Source organism: Mustela erminea, chromosome 3 (assembly GCF_009829155.1).
Source record: "Mustela erminea isolate mMusErm1 chromosome 3, mMusErm1.Pri, whole genome shotgun sequence".
Taxonomy (NCBI): Eukaryota; Metazoa; Chordata; class Mammalia; order Carnivora; family Mustelidae; genus Mustela; species Mustela erminea.
In genome coordinates, this window is record NC_045616.1 from 67,069,323 (window position 1) to 67,092,899 (window position 23,577).

At 36.0% G+C, this 23,577-nt stretch overlaps 1 protein-coding gene across 10 annotated transcripts in view; it reads right to left on the reverse strand.

Moving 5' to 3' along the window:
* Window positions 1-23,577, reverse strand: part of BDP1 (B double prime 1, subunit of RNA polymerase III transcription initiation factor IIIB) — a 96,346-nt gene that overhangs the window by 65,316 nt on the left and 7,453 nt on the right. For all 10 annotated transcript variants that reach the window (XM_032336026.1, XM_032336023.1, XM_032336029.1 and 7 more), the window contains exons 4-11: window positions 23,047-23,106; window positions 21,148-21,276; window positions 19,887-20,020; window positions 18,669-18,763; window positions 10,929-10,983; window positions 7,325-7,468; window positions 4,599-4,883; window positions 2,058-2,202 (exon numbers count right to left, since the gene is read on the reverse strand). In XM_032336026.1, coding sequence (XP_032191917.1) covers window positions 2,058-2,202; window positions 4,599-4,883; window positions 7,325-7,468; window positions 10,929-10,983; window positions 18,669-18,763; window positions 19,887-20,020; window positions 21,148-21,276; window positions 23,047-23,106 — 1,047 coding nt within the window. The remainder of the gene's footprint in view (window positions 1-2,057; window positions 2,203-4,598; window positions 4,884-7,324; window positions 7,469-10,928; window positions 10,984-18,668; window positions 18,764-19,886; window positions 20,021-21,147; window positions 21,277-23,046; window positions 23,107-23,577) is intronic.

Sequence of the window (23,577 nt, forward strand, 5' to 3'; positions counted from 1 at the left end):
AAATTTTTCCCCCTAGGCTTTATATTCACTTCTGCTGAGACAATTTGTCCTTGTGCCAATAACACACTACTTTAATTACTCCAGCTTTAGATTTATTAATACATTTTCACCCCAGAAATGCATTTCAAATTGTCTTTACCACTCATGACACTTTGCTCTTGTGTAATTGATAATTTAAGAATCAGCTGTTTTTACAAAACCAGCTAGAATCTTAGCAGTCATTACAGGGTTGTTTCTCCCCTAAAAAGTGCCACAGTATCTTTTAGGTGTAGTTTATTAGATTAGTTATATCTCCGAAGTCACAATACAAATGTCTGTCACCGGGCGCCTGGGTGGCTCAGTGCGTTAAAGCCTCTGCCTTCAGCTCAGGTCATGATCTCAGGGTCCTGGGATCGAGTCCCGCATCGGGCTCTCTGCTCGGCAGGGGGCCTGCTTCCTCCTCTCTCTCTCTGCCTGCCTCTCTGCCTACTTGTGATCTCTCTGTCAAGTAAATGAATAAAATCTTTAAAAAAAAAAAAAATATGAAAGGGGACACCCCTGCACTGTAAAATGTTGGGTTTGTGGGTCACAGACAGAAGTGGGTTTTTTTAGTTGAATTTTTTTTAACATTCCTCATGAATGTAAATTTGTACTATTTAACTGACTACTCTTGGTGTAAAATCTTGTCATGTGTATAAAAATAAAAAAGATCCCAAATTAAAAAAAAAATATGAAAGGGGAATGAATAGATATTTCTCCAAAGAAGACATACAAATGGCCAATAAACATATGTTAAGCTCCTCAATCACTAATTGGGGAAATGCAAATCAAAACCATAATGAAGTATCATCTCCCCTATGTCTGAATAACCACCTTCAAAACACAAAGAAAACAGAAAATAGTAAGTGTTGGTGAGAATATGGAAAACTGGTAACTTTGTGCACTGCTGATGGGAAGGTAAAATAGCACAACCACTGTGAAGAACAGTGGGGAGGCTCCTCAAAAAGTTAAAAAAGTGCCTGGCTGGCTCATTCAGTACAGCATGTGACTTTTGATCTTGGTTGTAAGTTTGAGCCCCACATTGGGGTTAAACTACTTTTTAGGTAAAAAAATAAAATAAAATAAAATGTAAAAAAAATTAACAGAACAATCATAGCATTCAGTAATCCCTGTTCTGGGTATTTATCTAAAAGAAATTAAGAAATGGAAACAAAACCTCAAAGAGATATCTGCATTCCAATGTTTGTTACAGCAATATTTAAAATAGCCAAGAGATGAAAATAGCCTAAATGTTCACTGAGAGATGCATGAATAAAGAAATATATTTTAAAAAGGAAATATTGTCAAATGCTGTAATACAGATGAAACCTGAAAACATTATGCTAAGTGAAATAAGCCACTCAGGGGCGCCTGGGTGGCTCAGTTGGTTAAGTGTCAGATCATGAGATCGAGCCTTACATGGGCTCCACACTAAGAGTAGAGCCTGCTGTGGCTTCTCTCTCTCTCTCTTTCTCTGCCCCTACCCTGCCCAACCCACCCTCGTGCTTGCTCTCTCCCAACAAAAAAAGAAAGAAAAGGAAAAAAGAAACCCATGCAAACACCAACCACAAGACAGCTGTAGCAAAGTAAACATCAGAACAAAAAGCAGTATCAGTGGGGCGCCTGGATGACTCAGTGGGTCAGGCCTCTGCCTTCGGCTCAGGTTATGATCTCAGTATCCTGGATTGAGCCCCCACATTGGGCTCTCTGCTCCTTGGGGAGCCTGCTTCTCCAACCTCTCTGCCTGCCTCTCTGCCTAGTTGTGATCTCTTGTCTGTCAAATAAATAAATAAAATCTTAAAAAAAAAAAAAAAAAAGAGTAATATCAGAATGATACACACAAATGATAAAAGGGTGATTTCACCAAAATACAACTCTAGTTACGCATGCACCTAACAAGAGCTTCAAAAGAATTGAAGAAAAACAAATACGACTAAAAAGAATAACAGGCAAGTTCACAATTACAGCTGGAGACTTCACTGCCCTCTCAGTAACTGATAGAAGATGTAAACAAAGTCAGTAAAGGTATAGAAAAATACCTTGATGAAAGGATAGGGTCAGTTCTTTTCTCAGCTTTTTCACTGGAGGATAAATCCACAATGTCATCCATATTCTGTATGCGAGAAAGCTTCTGTTCCTTATTGACTTCATCTTCATTTATCTCCCTTAAAGACTGACCTTTATCTATGAATACAAAATGCACGTTATTCTAAAAACATCAACTTTTTAAAGCACAAAGGAATTTACATAAAACAGCATTTTTCCTACCAATCATAAAAGCATTCCACATTCGGGCACCTGGGTGGCTCAGTGGGTTAAGCCGCTGCCTTCAGCTCAGGTCATGATCTCAGGATCCTGGGATCGAGTCCCGCATCGGGATCTCTGCTCAGCAAGGAGCCTGCTTCCCTCTCTCTCTCTCTGCCTGCCTATCTGTCTACTGTGAACTCTCTCTGTCAAATAAATAAATAAAATCTTTAAAAAAAAAAAAAAAAAAAGCATTCCACATTCAAGTTCCTCTATGTAAGGCAGAGATCTTAATTTTAGAACATTAATGAAAAGGTAATTTAAAAAAACAAATAAAAACGTTTAAAATCTAAAAAATTTTAAAAATTAGGAAAAAGTGGGGTTTTTTGTTTTTTTAGAAAAAAGTTTTTAAAAAAATTTTTTAAAAAGATAATCAACTTACAACTGTTTAAGTTGTAACTGTGTTTTGAGGATCACCCCAAAGTTTCTGGGTAGTTTGTAGCATTCTTTTATCTTGCTTATTTTTTTTTTTTTTAATTTGACAGAGATCACAAGTAGGCAGAAAGAGAGGAAAGGAAGCAGGCTTCCTGCTGAGCAGAGAGCCCGAAGCGGGGCTCAATCCCAGGACCCCGGGATCATGATCTGAGCCGATGGCAGAGGCTTTAACCCACTGAGCCACCCAGGCGCCCCTATCTTGCTTAAATTTTAAATGGTTAAAATAACTTGTTACAGGTAGACTCATCTATTCTGCTCCTTCAGAAAAATCATAATTAATAACATAGTAACAGCTATCATTTACTTAGTATTTACTAAGTGACAGAAACTTTAAGCCCATCAAATGCATTATCTCCTTTAATACTGAAAACAATCCTATTAGAAGGTGGTAAACCCATCAAAGAGAAAAAGAACCTGGGTTCAAGATGTTAGGTGACCTATCGAAGGTCATAATTAGCAAACAAAAAAGCTGGAATCTAAACCAAGGTCTGTTTGATTTCCAAAGTCCAACTTCTTAATTACTGAGCTATTCTGCTTTTTATGTAGTATCTTTACTAGAAAACCACAAATGAGTATAATACTGTGATGCCTAAAATTACACTACACTACAACCAAGACTCATTTATTAAAATCATATTGCTAAAACTGAATTACATAAAATTTAAATTCTATAGAAACATTTTTCTGATTTGCTACTATCTTCTTCTTCTCTATTTACTTGATTATTTACTTTAAGTAATCCACATATGAATTCTTAAGAGACTAAATATGCCCAAATCTCTTAGCCCTCATACCTTAGCAAATCCTGAGTGTCAAAATGCCTGCATTCTAACAGAGCTAAAAAAAAAGTAAGAAAGAAAGAAAGAATGAGAAAGAAGAAAAAATGAAAAAAGGGAGGGAGGAAGAAAGGAAGGAAGTAGTAGGAAGGAAGGAAGGAAACATTTCAGTAGCTCTTGTATAAAAATTAAACAACTTATTGTGGATTCAAAGGTGCTCTGTAGACATAGATCATGAACACTTGTGATTTATTAAGAGACACAAGCAATAGGGGGGCCTGGCTGGCTCAGTGGGTTAACCCTCTGCCTTTGGCTCGGGTCATGATCTCAGGGTCCTGGGATAGGGCCCTGCATTGGACTCTCTGCTCGGTGGAGAGCCTGCTTCCCTTCCTCTCTCTCTGCCTGCCTCTCTGTCTGCTTGTGATCTATGCCTGTCAAATAAATAAATAAAATCTTCAAAAAAAAAAAAAAAAAAGAGAGACACAAGCAATATACAGTTAACTATATACATTGTAATGACTCCTAATCACTGTTTGGTTTTAAGTAAAAAAGATCAAGACCTGAGCTGAAATCAAGAGTTGGATGGTTAACCGGGGCGCCTGAGTGGCTCAGTGGGTTAAAGCCTCTGCCTTTGGCTCAGGTCATGATCCCAGGTCGTGGAATCAAGCCCCGCATCGGGCTCTCTGCTCAGCAGGGAGCCTGCTTCCTCCTCTCTCTCTGCGTGCTTCTCTGCCTACTTGTGATCTCTCTCTGTCAAATAAATAAATAAAATATTAAAAAGAAAAAAAAAAAAGAGTTAGATGCTTAACCAAATGAGCTACCCAAGTGCCCCAGAAACATCCGAGAAAAATCTCCACAGGTCACTTTCGTTTCTTTACCCCTCAACAATAAACTTCTTTCCTTTAAATTGAAAACAAAAGGATTTAACACAGTAACATGAATGCAGACTACAAAACTTAAGTGCTACTAGTTGGTGCTACTCAGAATTATTTAAATTACACATCATACTACAATACAAGTTTTCTCTAGTAATACAGGAACTATTAATGTATATAAGAAACTTACTTTCGCATGTTTCTCCTTTAGAATGACCTAACTGAACAGTGGCATTTTCTGAAAGATTTTTTACTTCTTGTTGACCAACTTCATCCTGATTCTTTCTTCTTCTTTTCTTTTGATTTAGGTCTGTTTCTAATGCAATCTGTTCTGAAACCTGTGCTGTTAAAGTCTGAGAGTGCTGTTCTTCTTCAACTATCTGAGCATCCTTTTGAGATGGTTCTGTGTCTGAAATTCTGGTGCTTGGAGATACATCTGGATCATCATTTCCTCCTTCACTGGCAACTTTTTTCACTTTGAAAATAAAAGATATTGTCATAAACATATAAATAACCTAAAGAAAAATTCTTAAAAGATGGAGAGGATAAATACTGAAGGATATCTGGGCAAAAGTTTGAAGCCAACATAACACATCCAACTGGGAATGACTAAAGAAGTTGTAATACACTTATGCTATAAAAATCCACACAAAAGGGCTGCCTGGGTGGCTGTCATTGAGCGTCTGCCTTTGGCTCAGGTCATGATCCCAGGGTCCTGGGATTCAGCCAGCGTCGGGCTCCATGCTCAGCAGAAGGCCTGCTTCTCCCTCTCCCACTCCCCCTGCTCGTATTCCCTCTCTCACTGTCTCTCTCTCAGTAAAATAAATAAATAAAGTCTTTAAAAAAAATCCACACAACAAATAATAATGAGGTAGGTTTGTGAGTAGTAATATGAAAGATTTAAAAAAAATTGTTGCCCAAAAAACTCAAGTTGCAGAAAATATATACAATATGATCTCATTTTTATTAAGCAAAAACAATTACATATCCTCTAAGACACACATACACTTGAACAGAAAAGTTTACTAATAGTTGTCCCTAGAAAATCTGGACAATTTGATTTCAGGGCAGGGTACAAAAGATAATTCAACAAACTTATTTTCTGCACCATTTATTTTTCAATGAACAATCTTTTTAACAAATATTTTTAAACAGTTTCTAGTGCCTTTTTTATGAAGGCATATTCACAGTTAACTGTATCAAAAGATGAAAACAATAAATCACTTTTAGAAAACCAAACAAGAGATCACCATGGAGACATCAACCAAAAACAAACTTAACTTCACAACCATGGTCGATCAAGACATCTTCTCTAAAAATATCTAATCTTTAAAAAATAATAAAATTCAGTGTCATTTACGTTGGTTCAGAAAAAAAGTCGTAACAAGATTTTAAAACTGGGAAGACAACTGGATTCTCTAACAGAATAATAAACAGTAATTTTTAAATTCTGAGACTTGTAATAATATATCTGAAAAGTTCTCCCATTAAGTAAGATACAATGATTTACTCATGCTTTCACTTATAACATAATAATCATGTTAATATACCTATTTTAATCTCCAAGGGCCATGTATAGTTACTAAAAGAAATGACGAAAGAATGAAATGATTTTGTAGTTACCAATACGATGTTTAAAGTGATACAGACATGCTCCAGAAAAAGAAATGCAAAATTGCTCTGTGCAGAGGAGAGTTAATGTGGCAGGCCTCACTGCTATCCCTTCAAAGGCCTGCATAAAGGTTGGCCTTTGGGCTGTGTCTGGAAACTTGCTCTTAGGGAGAATTCACACCAGCCTGACAAAAGTGGCCTAAAATGTTTGTACAAACAATGTGGTTTATGCTGAAAAACTATTTTCGTTTTGGGAGTTCTGAATTCTAATATGTGCCAGGCAGAGGGTGTCTATATGACCAACTTCCAATAAAAACCTCAGATACTGAGTTTCTAACAAGCTTCGCTGGTAGACAATTTGTTACATATCTCTTCACGACTTGTTGCTATGGGAATGAAGCAGCATATCCTGGGTAACTCTAGGTGAGAGGACTCATAAGCTTGCACCTAAATTCCCCTCAACTTGGAGCCACATGTATTTCCCTCTGCTGATTTTATTCCATATCCTTTTACTGTAACAAATCTCAACTGTTTATATAACTATATGCTGGATCTTGTGACTCTCCAAGCCAATAATCAAACCTAGCAGTAGTCTTGCAGACCCCCAAAGCAGACTCTTATGGCCCTAGGCTCAAGTCCTGCCTCTTCCACTACTAAAACTGTGAGACCTAAGGAAAAAGGAATAAGATCTCCAAGGCTGTTTCCAAGTGACTAAAACAAACAGAAAGGGTCTAGGATGTGGACTACCTAACATACAAAGATCGCCATAGTTCTATGATTCTTTAAAGTACTGGAATGTTTAAACATTGTCCTCCTAAACCAAAATTCATATGATTAAGAAAGTATCTGCCTAAAAATACAAATACCTACATACAAACAAGTTTCTACCCAGTACAAGTCAACATTAACCCTAAGAAATAAACTGTGCTCAAACAATACAATCCAGTCACAAGGAAAAGTATCAAGAGTTCCACTTTTTAAATATTATAACTTACTGCCAGGTTATACAAAGGAAAATCATGATAAGTAACCAAACACGACACCCCCAAATTCCAATGCTCTTTTATTAGCCACAACTATGCCCTAGATGCAATAAAGATGTCAAAGAGACCAGCCATGCCAATTATAAAATTTACAAGGAAGTACTACTTTGGGCAAGATAACTAAAAGATTAGAGAAAAACAGTTCTCCCCAATTGATGCCCTGATGATCTCAACTACCTGAACTACAAAGGAATGTTCAAAGACTTAAGGGACAACATTCCAAGTTTATTATTATTAAATAATAGAACACACTTCCTTTTACCTTTTACATTTTTCCTTGGCTTAGAGGATTTCTTCTCTTTTAAACTCTGATTTTTAACAGATTTTTGTTTTCTTTTCTCTTCTTCAGCAAGAACTTTCTGAAGCAAATGAGCAAAAAAATCGAAGTCAAAAGGGCGCTTTTCCTCTGTTTAAAAAAAAAAAAGAAAAAGAAACTTCAAATTTTTATTTTAAAAAGAGAAAGAATTTTCAAGTATCATGATGTCAAAAGCAAATGGACCTATTAGCAGGAGAATGCACAACCAACTCTAGTCACTGTAGTATTCAAAGGAAAACCGAGCAATAAAAAGGAATAAGCTGCATTAGTTTAAAAAAAAAAAAAAAGTAAAAAGGAACTACGTACTGATATAATACTACAGGAAAAATCTCAAAAATGCTGCCTAAAAGAAGGCAGACATAAAAGAATATATACTGTATGATGCCATGAATAAGAAGTTCTAGTACAAAGCTAAACTAACCTATGATGATTCAAATGAAAACCGCGGTGGTCCTGCATCAAGACAGCCATGGAAACGGACTAGAAAGGGACACAAGGGGCCTTTCCAAAGTGATGAAAATGTTCCATACCTTATTTTGAGTGGTGGTTATACAGGTATACTCTTTGTCACAACTCAAACTATAAACTGCACTGTAAGTAAATTATCAATCAACTTTAAGAAAAGACTAAAGAATGCAGAATTGCTCAGAATTAGTATGACTAATTCCTCAAAAGCCTCCCCACCACGATATGTCCTCTCTTCAACACAACCCTTTCACTGTTTACTCTTCCAAGTATCAGCAAAAAAGGAAGCAAATGAATTTTGATCAGGACCACGCTCACTAAATAGCCAACAACAACATTACATCAGAAAAAGCCATGAACAGGGTGCTTTGCAGGCTCAGTCAGCAGACTGAGTCACAGGACTCTTGATCTTTAAAACCTACTTTAAAACCTACTTTAAAAAAGAAAGAGAAAAAGAAAAAGAGCAAGCCATGAACAAACAGGAATGAATCCATTACAGGAGTCAAATCCTTGCCTAATATCTACATCCAACAATACAGTGAATGTAGAAGAAACTGTGCTTTATATACATAAGCCCCAAGATTGGTTTAATTGCAAGATGACTACAACATGGCCTCAGAAAAAGAGGTATATAGGGGTGCCTGGGTGGCAGTCAGTTAACTATCTGCCTTCAGCTCAGGTCATGATCCCAGAGTTCTGGGATTGAACCCCGCAGTGGGCTCCCTGCTCAGCAAGAAGCCTGCTTCTCTCTCGCCCTCGGCTGCTCACCCACTTGTGCTCGTTTGCTCTCTCTGTCAAGTAGATAAAGAAAATCTTCAAGAAAGAAATAGCGGCATATACCATAACAAAAACAAATCAGCCTCAAAAAACCAAACCCAAACCTGGAATTCCTGAAGGCCCTGTCTATTGTGGACCCAGTCTTTTTCTGTTCTGACCACCCACAGAAATGATTCTGAAAAATACACCATTAAAATCATTCTCTGATGATGGGATGGGGCCCATGGCTGGCTCAGCTGGTAGAACATGCAACTCTTAATCTTGGAGTTGTGAGTTAAAGCCCCAAGCTGGACCTAGAAAATGCTTAAATTAATAAATTTTTTTTTAAGATTTTTTTTTTTTTTAATTTGACAGAGAGAAATCACAAGTAGATGGAGAGGCAGGCAGAGAGAGAGAGAGGGAAGCAGGCTCCCCGCCGAGCAGAGAGCCCGATGCGGAACTCGATCCCAGGACCCTGAGATCATGACCTGAGCCGAAGGCAGTGGCTTAACCCACAGAGCCACCCAGGCGCCCTAAATAAATAAATTAAAAAAAAAAAATTCTCAAAGGAATTGAAAATGTTATAAAAGAAAAAAATTGAGGTTTTAATTTTTTTTTTAATTTTCCACTATAAAGCACCCAAATCAGTGAATTTAACGGTTTTCTATTATAATGATTTTAACAATGCCTCTACACCCCCATAAAGACTGCAGATCTATAGATTCTTTTCTTATTATAATGCACTAAATGTAATACGGTTTCAGGACTACCTCTCCAAAATGGAGGAGGCTGAGGACCAAAACAATCCAGATATTCCAGGAGTCATTCCTGGAAGTCATAAGGGCCCAACACAACATTGGGTGTAGAGTCCAGTCACCTGCCTTAGTGCCTACTCATAAAGTAAACACATTATCAGTTCTCACTTGAGATTTTGTTCTGAGATTAGCACTCCAGCAAATGGATACTGAATACATTTATTTATCATGAAACATTGATAACTGTCTTCCAGACAAAGAATACAGGTACTACTTTATTTTTTTTAAATAAGTACTGAACCTTTTTTTAAAAAAAGATTAATTTATTTGACAGAGAGAAACACAGCAAGAGAGGGAACACAAGCAGGGAGAATAGGGGAGACAGAAGCAGGCATCCCATCGAGCAGGGAGCCCAATGGCAGGGCTCAATCCCCTAACCCTGGAATCATGACCTGCGCAAAAGGCAGACCCTTAACGACTGACCCACCCACCCAAGCGCCTGGTATCAAACCTTTATTTATCTGTCTTTAATTTTTTTTTTTTTTTTTTTAAGTAATCTCTACACCCAACATGGGGCTCTAATTCATGATCCCGAAATCAAGAGTTGCAAGCTCTTACTGACTGAGCTAGCCAGGAGTTACTACAGGCACTATTTTTAACAATGCATTCAAATTTGTTTTTCGGTCAGATCCCTTGATGTTTTCCTCCAGACTTAAAAATAAAAAATGTTCATTTCAATGAGGTTATTACTTAAAAGCTAAAAAATATGTATCATTGTTTCAAATCAGGTATAAATTCACATGCCATCTTTTCGAACAAAACTTTCCTGACAACTTGATCTACACATCCACTCTTCACCCGCTCTTTTCTTCTTCTTAGAGATTACTCACTTTCTGCAATTAACGATGCTTACTGACTTTATCCTTTCCCCCACTCAATTAGACTTACGGCTCTAACAACAAGCTTCTCATCCGCCCTGTTCACCATCATATCCCCAATGCCTAGAATACTAACTAGCACACAGGAAATATTCAGTATTGTTTACTGAATGACCACAAGAATGAATCATCTATAGTGTAAGCTCTTCTAGAAATTTCTTGAATACAGTTTCCTCAAAATAAAAAACATTTAGAAATGGTGTCTTCAGGGGGCACCTGGGTGGCTCAGCTAGTTGAGTATACAACTCCTGATTTTGGCTCAGGTCTTGATCTCTGGGTTCTGGGATCGAGCCCTGCGTCAGGTGCTCAGGGGGGAATCAGCATTAGATTCTCTCTCTCCCTCCTTCTCTGCCCCTCCCCAGCATGAGATCTCTCTATCTCAGTTCCTCTATAACTTCTGGAACTCAGAGCTCTGCTTTCTTGCTTCTTGATGTTTTCGCTTATCCCCTCCCTTCCCTACAGATCTGTTATCAGTTCCCAGACCTGCACTCCTCAAGAGAAAAAGCTCCAGTCTTGTTCTTCCTATGACAATAAAGAGACAAAACAAATCTAAAACACAGTGGAACTAAACACAAAAGACTGGTCATTTTTTACGATCTCCAAGTGATATGTTGTAAAAGAGATATTAATACTTACGAAAGGCTTTGTCTATTCTCCATCCATTTGTTTTCTCCTCACGTTTAAATTTGTTCTGTTAATAAAAGAAAAAAAAAACCTATAGTAATTTTCTCCCATTAAAAAAGTGACGATTACAGGGGTGCCTGAGTGGCTCATTAGTTAGGAATCCAACTCTAGATTTCAGCTCAGATCATGATCTCAGGGTCATGAGATGAAGCCCTGCTCAGGCTCAGCACCGGGCATAAATGAAGTCTGCTTGAAAGTCTCTCTAACACACATTCCCTCTGCCCATCCCCCTTGCTCACATGTACATTTGTGTGCGTGTATGTGTGTGTGTGTGTCTCTCTCTAAAAAAATTAAAAAGTGGGGCACCTGGATGGCTCAGTCAGTTAAGCATCTGCCTTCGGCTCAGGTCACAATCCCAGGGTTGTGGGATCAAGCCCCATGTCAGGCTCCCTGCTCAGTGGGGAGCCTGCTTCTCCCACTCCCTCTGCAGCTCCCTGTGCCTGTGCTCTCTCTCTCTCTCTCAAATAAATAAATAAAATCTTAAATAGAAAAGAGTATCTGAAAAGAGTATCAAAAAAAGTAAAGATTACATTTAAAAATAAACATTAAAATAAAATTCTTATAATAACAAATGATTCTATCCTAAATAATGTCTTTGCCCAGGGCGCCTGCATGGTTCAGTGGGTTAAAGCCTCTGCCTTCCGCTCCAGTCATGATCCCATGATCCTATGGTCCTGGGATCAAGCCCCACATCGGGCTCTCTGCTCAGCAGGGAGCCTGCTTCCCTTTCTCTCTCTCTGCCTGCCTCTCTGTCTGCTTGTGATTTCTCTCTGTCAAATAAATAAATAAAATCTTAAAAAAAAAAAAAAAAGATTCCATCCAAAAGTCATTAAAGTCTGTGTTTGAGAATGTCAAAAAATGCACACATACCCTGGAGGAGTAAATAATCACTAATCTCTCCCTTCTACAGATCAGCAGTCTAAAAGTTTTTATTGAAAATATAAAAATCAAAGTTTTTACTGGACAAAAACAGAGAACAATTAGAAGCAGCACTTCGTGGCCCCCTTCTTCCCTCTGAAAAAACCTAACCACTAACCTGACTTTAAAAAAACACACTTTCTTGCCTTTCCTTACTGTTTATCACTCAAGGGCACATCTTTAAACTCTTCAGTTTAACCTGGCCCACTTTTTAAAAACTTCATAGGACTTCAACATCTTTTCATCTATAGGTTACCCTTCTTTTCCAATCTTTATCTTCTTCAGAAAACTTATTACCAAGTAACACAGAACTTTTCAAAGACCATCATCTTTCTCCTATGAAGATTATTTTATTCTTTAAACATCTCCTCGGGCGCCTGGGTGGCTCAGTGGGTTAAGCCGCTTCCTTCGGCTCAGGTCATGATCTCAGGGTCCTGGGATCGAGTCCCGCATCGGGCTCTCTGCTCAGCAGGGAGCCTGCTTCCCTCTCTCTCTCTCTCTCTGTCTGCCTCTCTGTCTACTTGTGATCTCTCTCTGTCAAATAAATAAATAAAATCTTAAAAAAAAAAAATACTTTTAAACATCTCCTCAACAGGCTATCATCACTAAATTAAACATCCTAAAAGAAATGCAAATAGGCTTTAGGCATTATTCAATTTTAAAACAACACTACACCATATTTTACCTAAATGGGAATATAATTGAGAACAATTTAAAACATTTTTTAAATGTTTTAAATGTTTAAATTGTTATTCCACTGAATTTATAGGCAAGAACTATTCCAGACTAAATGAATCAACTATTTCCAAACACTGAACAATGGTAAGAGCAAAGAAAACCACAATCCCACATTTCCAGAGAGAATGGAAACACGTAAGATGTACCAGTGTTCACCCTGGCTCTCTGACTGGGCTACATTTCCTAAGCAATGAAAAGGAAATAAAGGCCAAAGGGAGCAGAACTTTCACTGAGCTAAGGAGATAGAGAATCTTCAGGGGTTCTAGAGAAAAGACAGCTATTTAAAAGGGAAGCCTCCAAGGGGTGCCTGGGTGGCTCAGTGGGTTAAAGCCTCTGCCTTCAGCTTAGGTCATGATCCCAGGGAGCCTGCTTTCCTCTTTCTCTCTGCCTGCCTCTCTGCCTGCTTGTGATCTCTGTCTGTCAAATGAATAAATAAAACCTTTTAAAAAAAAAAAGGGGGGGGAGGGAGCCTCCCAAGCCCAGTAGAAGTATCCCACAGGTCCTTATTCTACATCTGGGTTCCACGTGCCCAAATCATAAGGCCTAGTAGAGAACAACCCCTCCATGAAGGGGTTGTTCTCTACTAGGAAGGAGAACAGAAGAAAGATAGTAGCAGCCAGACAACACAATGAGGTGAGAGAATCTTAGCCCACACAAATGGGAAGTTCACACCTGTTTACTTCAGACACCAGAAGAGCCACAGTCCTTAGAGATAAGGACCACAGTCTTACAGCAGCCTTTCTCAATTGGGGTTCTAGCAGAATTAAATCCTAATGCCCTAAAACATCCCCTATACATAATGAATTACCTTCTCTCCTGTGCATCTAGAACAGTACTAATATGGTAGTCCTTGGAGAACATAGAAAACAGTAATTCAAATTATTTTCTATGATTCAGATGAGAAACCTAGAATAGGGACCAATCTAGATTTGCCATATTAAAGCCTAAAACCAAGCCTTGAAAGGAACAAGGAGAGTTGGGAGACCATTAGCTACCCTTTAGAATAAAACAACACTCTTCAAAGGAAAAAAACAAACATAATCTAGACATTATCAAACACACCATCCACAATGTCTAGTACTCAATTAAAAAAAACTCCGTAAGACATGACAAAAGATAGAAAAATGTGATACACAAGGAAATAAAAAGAGACTCAACAGAAATAGATCAACATGACATAGACATTGAAATTAGTAGACAAGAAAGTTTAAGCACCTGTTATAAATATGTTCAATAATTTAAAGGCAAATAAAGAATAGATAGGGAAATCCCAGCAGAAGAAAGGAAACTAAGAAAAATAACCAAGTATTAATTACAGAAATGAAAACTATAACATGAGAAATGAAGCATTCACTGAATGGGCTTATATGCAGACTGAAGAAAGGAGAAGACAGGTTAGTCAACTTGTGAACACAGTAATGGAAACCAATATTAAAAAAATCAGAAAAACACGAACAGAGCTTTAGTAACCTAACACATATAAATGGAGTCCCAGAGAGCAAGAACAAAGTGGAAAAAATATTGAAAAGACACTATCCCTGGGCAAATCATAACCATACTGCTAAACACCAGAGTTAAAGAAAAAAAATCTCAAAAATAGCCACAGAAAACAATTTATTACATACGAGGAAAGAATAACATAAATATGACTGATTGAAATACTAGAAGCCAATGGACAATGGAATGACAATTTTAGAACACTGAAAGCAATAACTTTCAAACCACCTACATATCCAGTAAAAATATCCTGCAGAAGTGAAGCTGAAACAGAGAACTTCAGATAAAAACTGAGAGAAATTTTCAACAACTGACCTGACATTCAGACCTACAAAAAGAAATGCAAAGCATCAAAATTGGTGGCTAAATATTAAACATGGCTACAAATTAGAACTAGTTTCTCTTTTGTGCTCAACTCCCTTTAAAGATAAAAGACTGTAAGCCAAAATAAGTTGGACATAAAATTGGGTAATGTAAAAATGAAACGCATAATAGCACAAAAGATGAAGGATAAATAGAATGTACTCTTAAGAGCTTAATTCTTGTGGAGTATGAAGTATAAAGAGTAAAATGGGGGGCACCTGGGTGGCTCAGTGGGTTAAAGCCTCTGCCTTCAGCTCAGGTCATGATCCCAGGGTCCTGGGATCGAGCCCCGCATCGGGCTCTCTGCGCTGCGGGGAGCCTGTTTCCTCCTCTCTCTCTGCCTGCCTCTCTGCCTACTTGTGATCTCTGTCTGTCAAATAAATAAACAAAATCTTAAAAAAAAAAAAAAAAAAAAAAGTAAAATGGTACAAGAGAGAAAATTACACTAAATTATCTGAATAACCCAAAAGGAAGCAGCAAATAAGAACTGAAAAACAGATGGGTTAAGTGGGAAATAGTGAGATGGTAGACTTAAGTCCAATCATATCAATTATCACATTACAGTAAATCAATTATTACCTGGAAATGTACAACAGACATTTTGTCTTATTTTTATCAAAGGTCAAATAAGAATTCAATGAATACTTCCTCATCTCTGTCAGAAATGCAATCTATAATTAGATTAAATTAAAAGGCAGAGTGTCAGACTGGATAAATCGCTGGAGCCACTACAGAAAACAGTGTGGGTACTCCTCAAAAAAACTAAAAATAAAATGATCATATGATACAGCAATTCTACTTCTGGATCTTGACCTGAAAGGATAAAATCACTATCGTAAAAAGATAATAGTATCCTCATGTTCACTGCAGCATTATTTACAACAGCCAACACAATCCAGTGACAAATGAATAAAGAAAATGTGGCACATACGTGTGTGTATAGGAATATTATTCAGCCATCAAGAAAAAAATCCTGCTATTTGCAACATCACAAATGTACATTGAAAGCATTGTGCTAAATAAAATAAGGGAAAGACAAATGATGTATCATCAGTTCAACAACATAGTAAAAATGAGCACACCAAATAAAAGAACTTCATATATATCAAAAAGTAATAGATGTAAGCATAGAAACAGGCCAATCTATCTATAATCATGGTTGCAGATGTCAATTCTCTGTTAACTGACAGAACTAAATAACACATGCAACAACTACAGAGTACACACACATTTCAAGTGAGTGCACCAGGAATACTAAGTATGAAAGGTTTTAAAATAAACCTCATTAAATTCCAGAAAGATGGAAATTTTACAGATTATGTTATTTGACATTCACAATGGAATTAAGTTAGAAAACGGTAAGACATTTAGCAATGTCCCAAATATTTGGAAATTAAACAACACACTTCTAAATAACTGATCTGTAAAGTAAGAAATCACAAAGAAAACTAGACCATATTTTTAACTGAACAATGGAAACAAACTATCAAAACTTATGAAATGCAACTAAAGCAGTGCTCAGATAAAAATGTATAGATTTAAATGTCTAATTAGGAAAGAAAAAGAGCTTATAATCAATCTAACTTTTTTTTTTTTTTTTAAGATTTTATTTATTTGACAGAGAGAGAGAGACAGCAAGAGAGGGAACACAAGTAAGGGGAGAGGGAGAGGGAGAATCAGGCTTCTCACTGAGCAGGGAGCCGAACACAGGCTCGGATCCCAAGACTCTGGGATCATGACCAGAGCCGAAGGCAGACGCTTAATGAATGAGCCACCCAGGTGCCCCTAAATTTTCATCTTAAGAAGCTAGCAAAAGAGAAAATTAAAAGCAGAGTAAACAGAAGAAAGGAAATATTAAAGAGTTAAAAAATGAGAATACACAAAAAACTGAAAACTTACAGCTACAAATTGGTTCATTAAAAAGATTTTGGAAGTCAAAATACCGTTAGCAAGACAAAGGTAAAAAAAAAGAGAGAGAAAAGAAAAACATCAATTATTGATCAAAGAACACTATCCACCACACATTAAAAATTTCAGTAAACAGTATGAAAACGTCACACCTATAAATTAAAAAGCTTAGCATCAAAACTGACACAAAAAAAAAAAAAAAAAAAACTGACACAAGACAAAACTGAAAATCTGAGTATACCTATAGGTATTAAAGAAATTGAATTTATAATCGAAACTCTTCCTGCAAAGAAAATTACAGGCCCAGATGGTTTCACTGTTGAATTCTATCAACCATTAAAGGGGAAACACCACTAATCTTAAATCCATTCAAAGAGGGAACACTTTCCAATTCATTTTCTATGACCAGCATAATCCTAGTACCAAAACATTTTGGACAAAGAATTTTTAAAAATTGCAGAATAGGGACGCCTGGGTGGCTCAGTGGGTTAAGCCGCTGCCTTCGGCTCAGGTCATGATCTCAGGGTCCTGGGATAGAGTCCCGCATCGGGCTCTCTGCTCAGCAGGGAGCCTGCTTCCTTCTCTCTCTCTCTCTCTGCCTGCCTCTCAGTGTACTTGTAATTTCTCTCTGTCAAATAAATAAATAAAATCTTTAAAAAAAAAAAAAAAAATTGCAGAATATCCCTTGTGAACAAAAATGAAAAAAAAATTTAAAAAACCCCTGGGGCGCCTGGGTGGCTCAGTGGGTTAAGCCTCTGCCTTTGGCTCAGGTCATGATATCAGGGTCCTGGGATCGAGCCCCGCATCGGGCTCTCTGCTCAGCGGGGAGCCTGCTTCCCCTCTCTCTCTGCCTGCCTCTCTGCCTACTTGTGATCTCTATCTGTCAAATAAATGAATAAAATCTTTTAAAAAAATAAATAAATGAAAATAAAAATTAAAAAATTAAAAAACCCTCAAGGAAATAAAGTAAAACTCAACATACAAAAAGATAATACAAGTCTGGTTCAACACTTGAAAATCAATATGACTGACTAGTCTATTTTCACTTTTCTATACTTTACCCAAAGACCTGTAGGGACTATACTAAACTTAGGGGAGAAATCTAAATAATTTTTGAGAGAAATAGTCTAGTGACAAATTTATCAGTCAGATTAGAAAGTTCCCCTAGACAATTTCTAGCTTTAACATTTTGTTCTTTACAAAGATCATTAGAAAAGGAACATAAATAATATGAACAATTCTTCGTCTTTTGCAGAAACAGAATAACCATTACACTGTACATAGTCCAAATGCAAAGGATCCATGCCCAGTCTAGTTCAAAAAAAAAAAAAATTTCCTAATATTCTTTTAATTAATGAAGGAAAAAAACCATGGTTGAATAAAGATCTCACTATAAATTGGAAATGAATTGGAAACTGAAAATTCAATTGGAAATTGAAAATTACAGGGGCACCTGGGTGGCTCAGTGGGTTAAGCCTCTGCCTTCGGCTTAGGTCATGATCTCAGGGTCCTGGGATCGAGTCCTGCATTGGGCTCTTTGCTCAGCAGGGAGCCTGCTTCTTTCTCTCTCTCTCTCTCTCTCTCTCCCTCTGCCTGCCTGTCTACTTATGATCTCTCTCTGTTAAATAAATAAATAAAATCTTAAAAAAAAAAAAAAAAAACAGAGAAAATTACAGCAACATAGTGCACTCAAATGCACTCTATCCCAGGAAACCTGTAATTCAGTTTCTCACAAAATGAACAATAAAACAGAGAATGCTTATTCTTTCAGGCATATTAAAGCACTAATTTACGCCACTGTTGTTGTTAATAGTGTCCCCAACTGTCCAGAAAGTTAAGGTAGCCTAGGAAAACAATGGTTAATTCAGATTGAGAATTATTTAACTTAAAATGTTTCTCTCCATGCCTTCCGAGGAATTCAGAAACACACTGTGTTCAGAAGCTAACCCAAATATTCTGGTATATTTATTCTCCCTCCTCATTACTTAGTTCTTCTTTTATCTTAATTTCTTTGGTTTTATTGGTACTCCCTCAAATCCATTTCCGAAGTGGGCAACACCTAAATAAGATAATGTGCTAAAACTAAGGAGGATGTACTCATATTAGAATTGAGGAACATTTCATTACTTTCTGAGCTATAAAGGGGAAAGTTCTACCCAAAACACTGTAGTGAACAAGGATGGACTGAGATTTAAATAAAGTTAAAAAAAAATAGTATTAGTAATTTTTGGACCTTTCCAATCAGTGAATGTAATGAGTTTACTTTACCTTAATTTCTATCCTTGCTCTGTGAGGAAAAAGCTGTCCGATCATAGAAAAGTCAGTTCCTACCATGCTGATGGCTAAAAAAAACATATCTGTTTCTGTAAAAATAAAAGATTTAGAAAGAATGAAAATTAATATCAGTATGTCAGAGGAAAAAAATCTTAGATTAAGTATATATTTTGAGTTAAAAATAAATTTGAGAGTACTTAAATATTATTTAAGAAATCTTCAATTTTATTGCAAAGAACTTGATGAATCTCAAATACCTCTAAACTTTTATACAGAAACATGATAAAAGAAATTTGCATGTTCATACCAAAGCAGCTGGAATAAAAAAAAAAAAAAAAAAAAAAAAGACGACAACATTCTGGTCTCCAAGTGACCAAAACTGTCAGTCACAGCCAATAAATTACCGCTTTAATGGAAGCAAATGAGATGCGCTAATTAGTATAGGAAAGAAAGTAGCTTAAAAAAAACACAGAAGAAACTACTAATAGAAGTAACTTCAACAGAATAGGATTGGGGAAGTCAGAGGAGGGAAGTATAGAATCTTTCTTGTTGCCCTGTATCAGTCTGTTGTTTTTTACTTTTTTCCCAAAACAACCTGCATTATTTTTATAAGAATAAGCAATATCATTCAATAGGTATTACGTGCTTTTTTAACAGCCTAATTTTTACAAACTTCATTATACAACGAAGGTATAACATTATTATGAGTATTAAAAACACTAATAATTTTCCATAAAAATGTTATTTTTTATACAGGGATTTGACAGGAAAATTCCGGCCCAGATGACCACAATGCTAATTCCTAAAATACTAAGATAAAGCCAGAAATACAGTTCTATAATATTGGGAGAGGGAGCCCCACTGGAAGGTGCCAATAAAAGTAGCTATAGAGAAAATAATACAGTTTGTGTTTTATTTACTTACAGAAAATAATTCACTTTATTTCAAATAAATAACCTATACAATTTAAAATGAAAATTAGTGGGGCGCCTGGGTGGCTCAGTGGGTTAAGCCTCTGCTTTCGGCCCAGATCATGATCTCAGGGTCCTGGGATGGAGCCCCGCCTTGGGCTCTCTGCTCAGTAGAGACCCCACTTCCCCCTCTCTCTGCCTGCCTCTCTGCCTACTTGTGATCTCTCTGTCAAATAAATAAATAAATTCTTTTTTTAAAAATAAATAAATAAATAAATAAAATAAAATGAAAATTAGTTACCTTTATTTGACCATGGTTTAGAATAATAGTTTTTCCTAAAGCTGGAATATGTAGTTGTAGAACCACGTTCAAATATGGGATCATTTTCCTCAACCACACAGGGACCTTTTGTCCTTAAAACTTCTACAGTTAAACTGAAAAAGACATATTTTTAAATAGATCTGCTCTAAAAGCAAAAAAAAAGAAAAGAAATGATATCTGAATAGTTATTTTTTGAAGCCATGGCAGAATCATATCAAAAAAGTATAATTATGAGATATGCATATTTTCTAAGAATCTATTAATTTTCACTTGAAATGTGATTGCCCAGGAATAAATATAAATGCTAACATTTTTCCAAAATCCTTATCAGCAATATAAAATTTACACATTATCTTTGAGCCACCAAAAAATTATGTTTTATTAACCTCTGAATGTCTCCTATATTTAATATCCATTTTCTTATACTAGACCCATCAGAAAATATCAAGAAATATAAGTATTTGATAATAATGTTCTATGTTCCTATACACAAAGCAGTTAAATGCTTTTAACTATTTAATGGCCAGTAAAATCATTATCACAATAAAAACACACAAAAACAATTACTAATAGAATTGCATTAATGTTTAATTATCATAGAATTTTATATGCTATAAAAAGACTTTTTAACTAACTAAACTGTTGGAAGACTATCACCCTTTTCCTATTTACTTACTACCTATGAATTTATTTTCTTTTTAAAAAAACATACTTTGGACAAACAACAAAGTCTACAATGTCAAATTTGAAAAATTTAATGTTATAATTGAAAAATTAAACTATAAGGTGAATTAAACATTGTCAAAACAGAAATCATAGAATATTAAACCTATGATTTGTTCCATTTTCATTACTTATCAGACAATAAAACATGGTAGTAGTTAATACAAAAACCTGAATTTTGACTTCAAGACAATTTTTGAAATCTATCATTAGTAGAGGCCAGCATATGATTAGTTCAGTAGCTCATCCCAATTACCAGTAAAGATAGTAAACAATGGATGGTAGGCTAATGGATGATAGATCAAGAGTACTATCTTCTCATGTAAAACATAGCATAAAAATTCCTAAAAATTATAAATGAATCTAACTCACTTTTCCATTTACAACATCCATTACAAAAATTAAAAAAATCAGTGTCTAAGTGACAATGACTGATGCGGAAACACTCTCTCTCATTAAACAAAGCACATTTGTTCTCAGGTTTGAAACCACAGTCTTTTTTGATTTTTAAACTTACCTTTCTTCATCCAAAATAATGGAACCATCTTCTGCCACTTTTACTCGAGGAACCAGCAATGGCCCGTCATCCACCTCTTCTTCTAGTTCTTCATTATCTGCAGTATCAGGAGTACTCTTACCTTCTTGCCTACCAAACGGAAAGACAGGATAATTCATATATCCATGAGAAGTATTTTCTGAATACTATGAACTTGTGAAATAAATTACTTCAAATTCTACCTTCTATTTCCAACTTTCCCTATAACCTAAATGAAAAAATTCATGTTAAGGACAGGGCTATAAGATTTTTCTAATTCTATCCAGTAGCATTTATTAAAAAGCCTCACTTTTTGAAAATAAAGAAAAAAACTCTCATCTTCTCTGTTCCAACAGAGTATCAGATAAACCAAATAGATAACTGGGGAATTCACACACATACACTAACACACACACACCCCCTTACAGTTATAAAGCATTAGTTTGCAGATCATTCTATTAACTCTTCATAACAATCCTTGGGGATTAGTATTTTCTTTTTTTTTTTTTTTAAGATTTTTTAAAATTTATTTGAGAGAGAAAGCGAGCAAACGAGCATAAGAGGAAGGGAGGGAGAGGGAGAAGCAAGCTCTCCACTGAGCAGGGAGCCCAATGTGGGGCTTGAAACCAGGACACCAGGATCATGACCTGAGCTGAACGCAGATACTTAACCAACTGAGCCACCCAGGCCCCCATGCATTAGTATTTTCAAACCCATTTGAGGTTTGTAGTAGATAAATAATCTTTGCTTTAGATTTCACAACAATAAAGGCAGACCAAGAAGCTAAACACAGTTTCCCAAATAATAATTCTGAATACCATATACCTTACATTCAACTACATGGTCTCCTTAAGGTTTTACATAAGCAAACATAACCCATAAATCTATAAAAATATAGCCTATTATAAAGTCTAAGACTTTTGCTTTAAAACGATATAAATTCTAAGCAAAACATCAATCATTACTTAATAACCTTTGAAATAACAACCAGAAAATCCCAATGTTTCTGGCAATTTTCCACAATCCCCCCATCCTGAATTTCAAAACTACATTAACTTCCCAGGAAGACTCTTGGAGACATTTCCTAGTAGTAAGGGAACATTACAGTGCAGCGTAGAAGGCAACAAGAAGCTTGTACAAAAAAACAGACTCTCTACTGGCATCAAAATTATAAAAAGAAAGAGGGGTGCCTGGTTGGCTCATTGGGTTAAGCCTCTGCCTTCGGCTCAGGTCAGGATCTCAGGGTCCTGGAATCAAGCCCCCCATCAGGCTCTCTGCTCAACAAGGAGCCTTCTTTCCCCTCTCTCTCTGCCTGCCTCTCTGCCTACTTGTGACCTCTGTCTCTCTGTCAAATAAATAAAAAAAATCTTTAAAAAAAAAAAAAAGAAAGAAAGAAAGAAAGAAAGGAAAGAAAAGGAAAAAGAAAAATATATACATGCTTATTTGGAGAGACACAGAATGGAACTAGAAAGATACATTAAAAATACAGTAACATTTGTTGCCTCCACAGAAGAACAAGAAGACAGAAAAACAGATTTGGAAGATTTTTCTCAGTATACTTTTGTTCCCTGTGGTTTTTGTACAACTGTATTATATCATTATTCTAAAACAAAACAAAATCCTTTTTAATTCTGAAAGCTTTAACTGAAATCATACCACTGACCATTTCCATATATAATACACAAACAGTGTGGGCCTTTCATTTTGATTTAAATCAAGCATTAACTTTTATTTTTGTTATTCTACTTAAACATTCCTATCCCAGTGACTTGACTATAACAAAAAGCATTACTTGATTTCATTTTTTAAAAACTCTACCCCCCAAAGAATTTATTTTAAAAAAAAAAAAAAAAAAAAAAAAACAGTACGATAAATGCTTACTCTCTTGTCTGGACTGGTGTCAAAGATTTTTCAGTTTTCTTTTCTTGCTCCAGGGAAGAACTAACAAATAAATAACACTTGTTTTTAAATATGTAAAAAGATTTAATATTTAAAATAAAAAATTCTTTTAAGTAATTCACACATCATGTCTATTCTATCCATCACCAAGAAAGAAATTATTTTAACTTGTTTTTTTAATGATACACCATAACATCATTATTAATGACAGTGTGTGGTCCAAGAGTCAATTTCTCAGTCAAAAACTTTTGTCATCAGGTATAAATAATCTGATGATTCACAGACCTGTACCCCTGAAGCAAGTAATACATTATACGTTAACCAAAAAAAAAAAAAAAAAAAAAAAAAGGATAAATAATTTGCTACACTCTAAGTAGAGAATGTTTTTACTCTCTAATTCCTTAGCAAAAGGAGGCTCTCTTAGTTCTAAGGCCTAAAGCAACTCAGCCGTGGCTTTTCTCCCAACCCTTAGATGTCAAATAATGCAAAACCTAGGTCTTTGGCCCTTCCTTC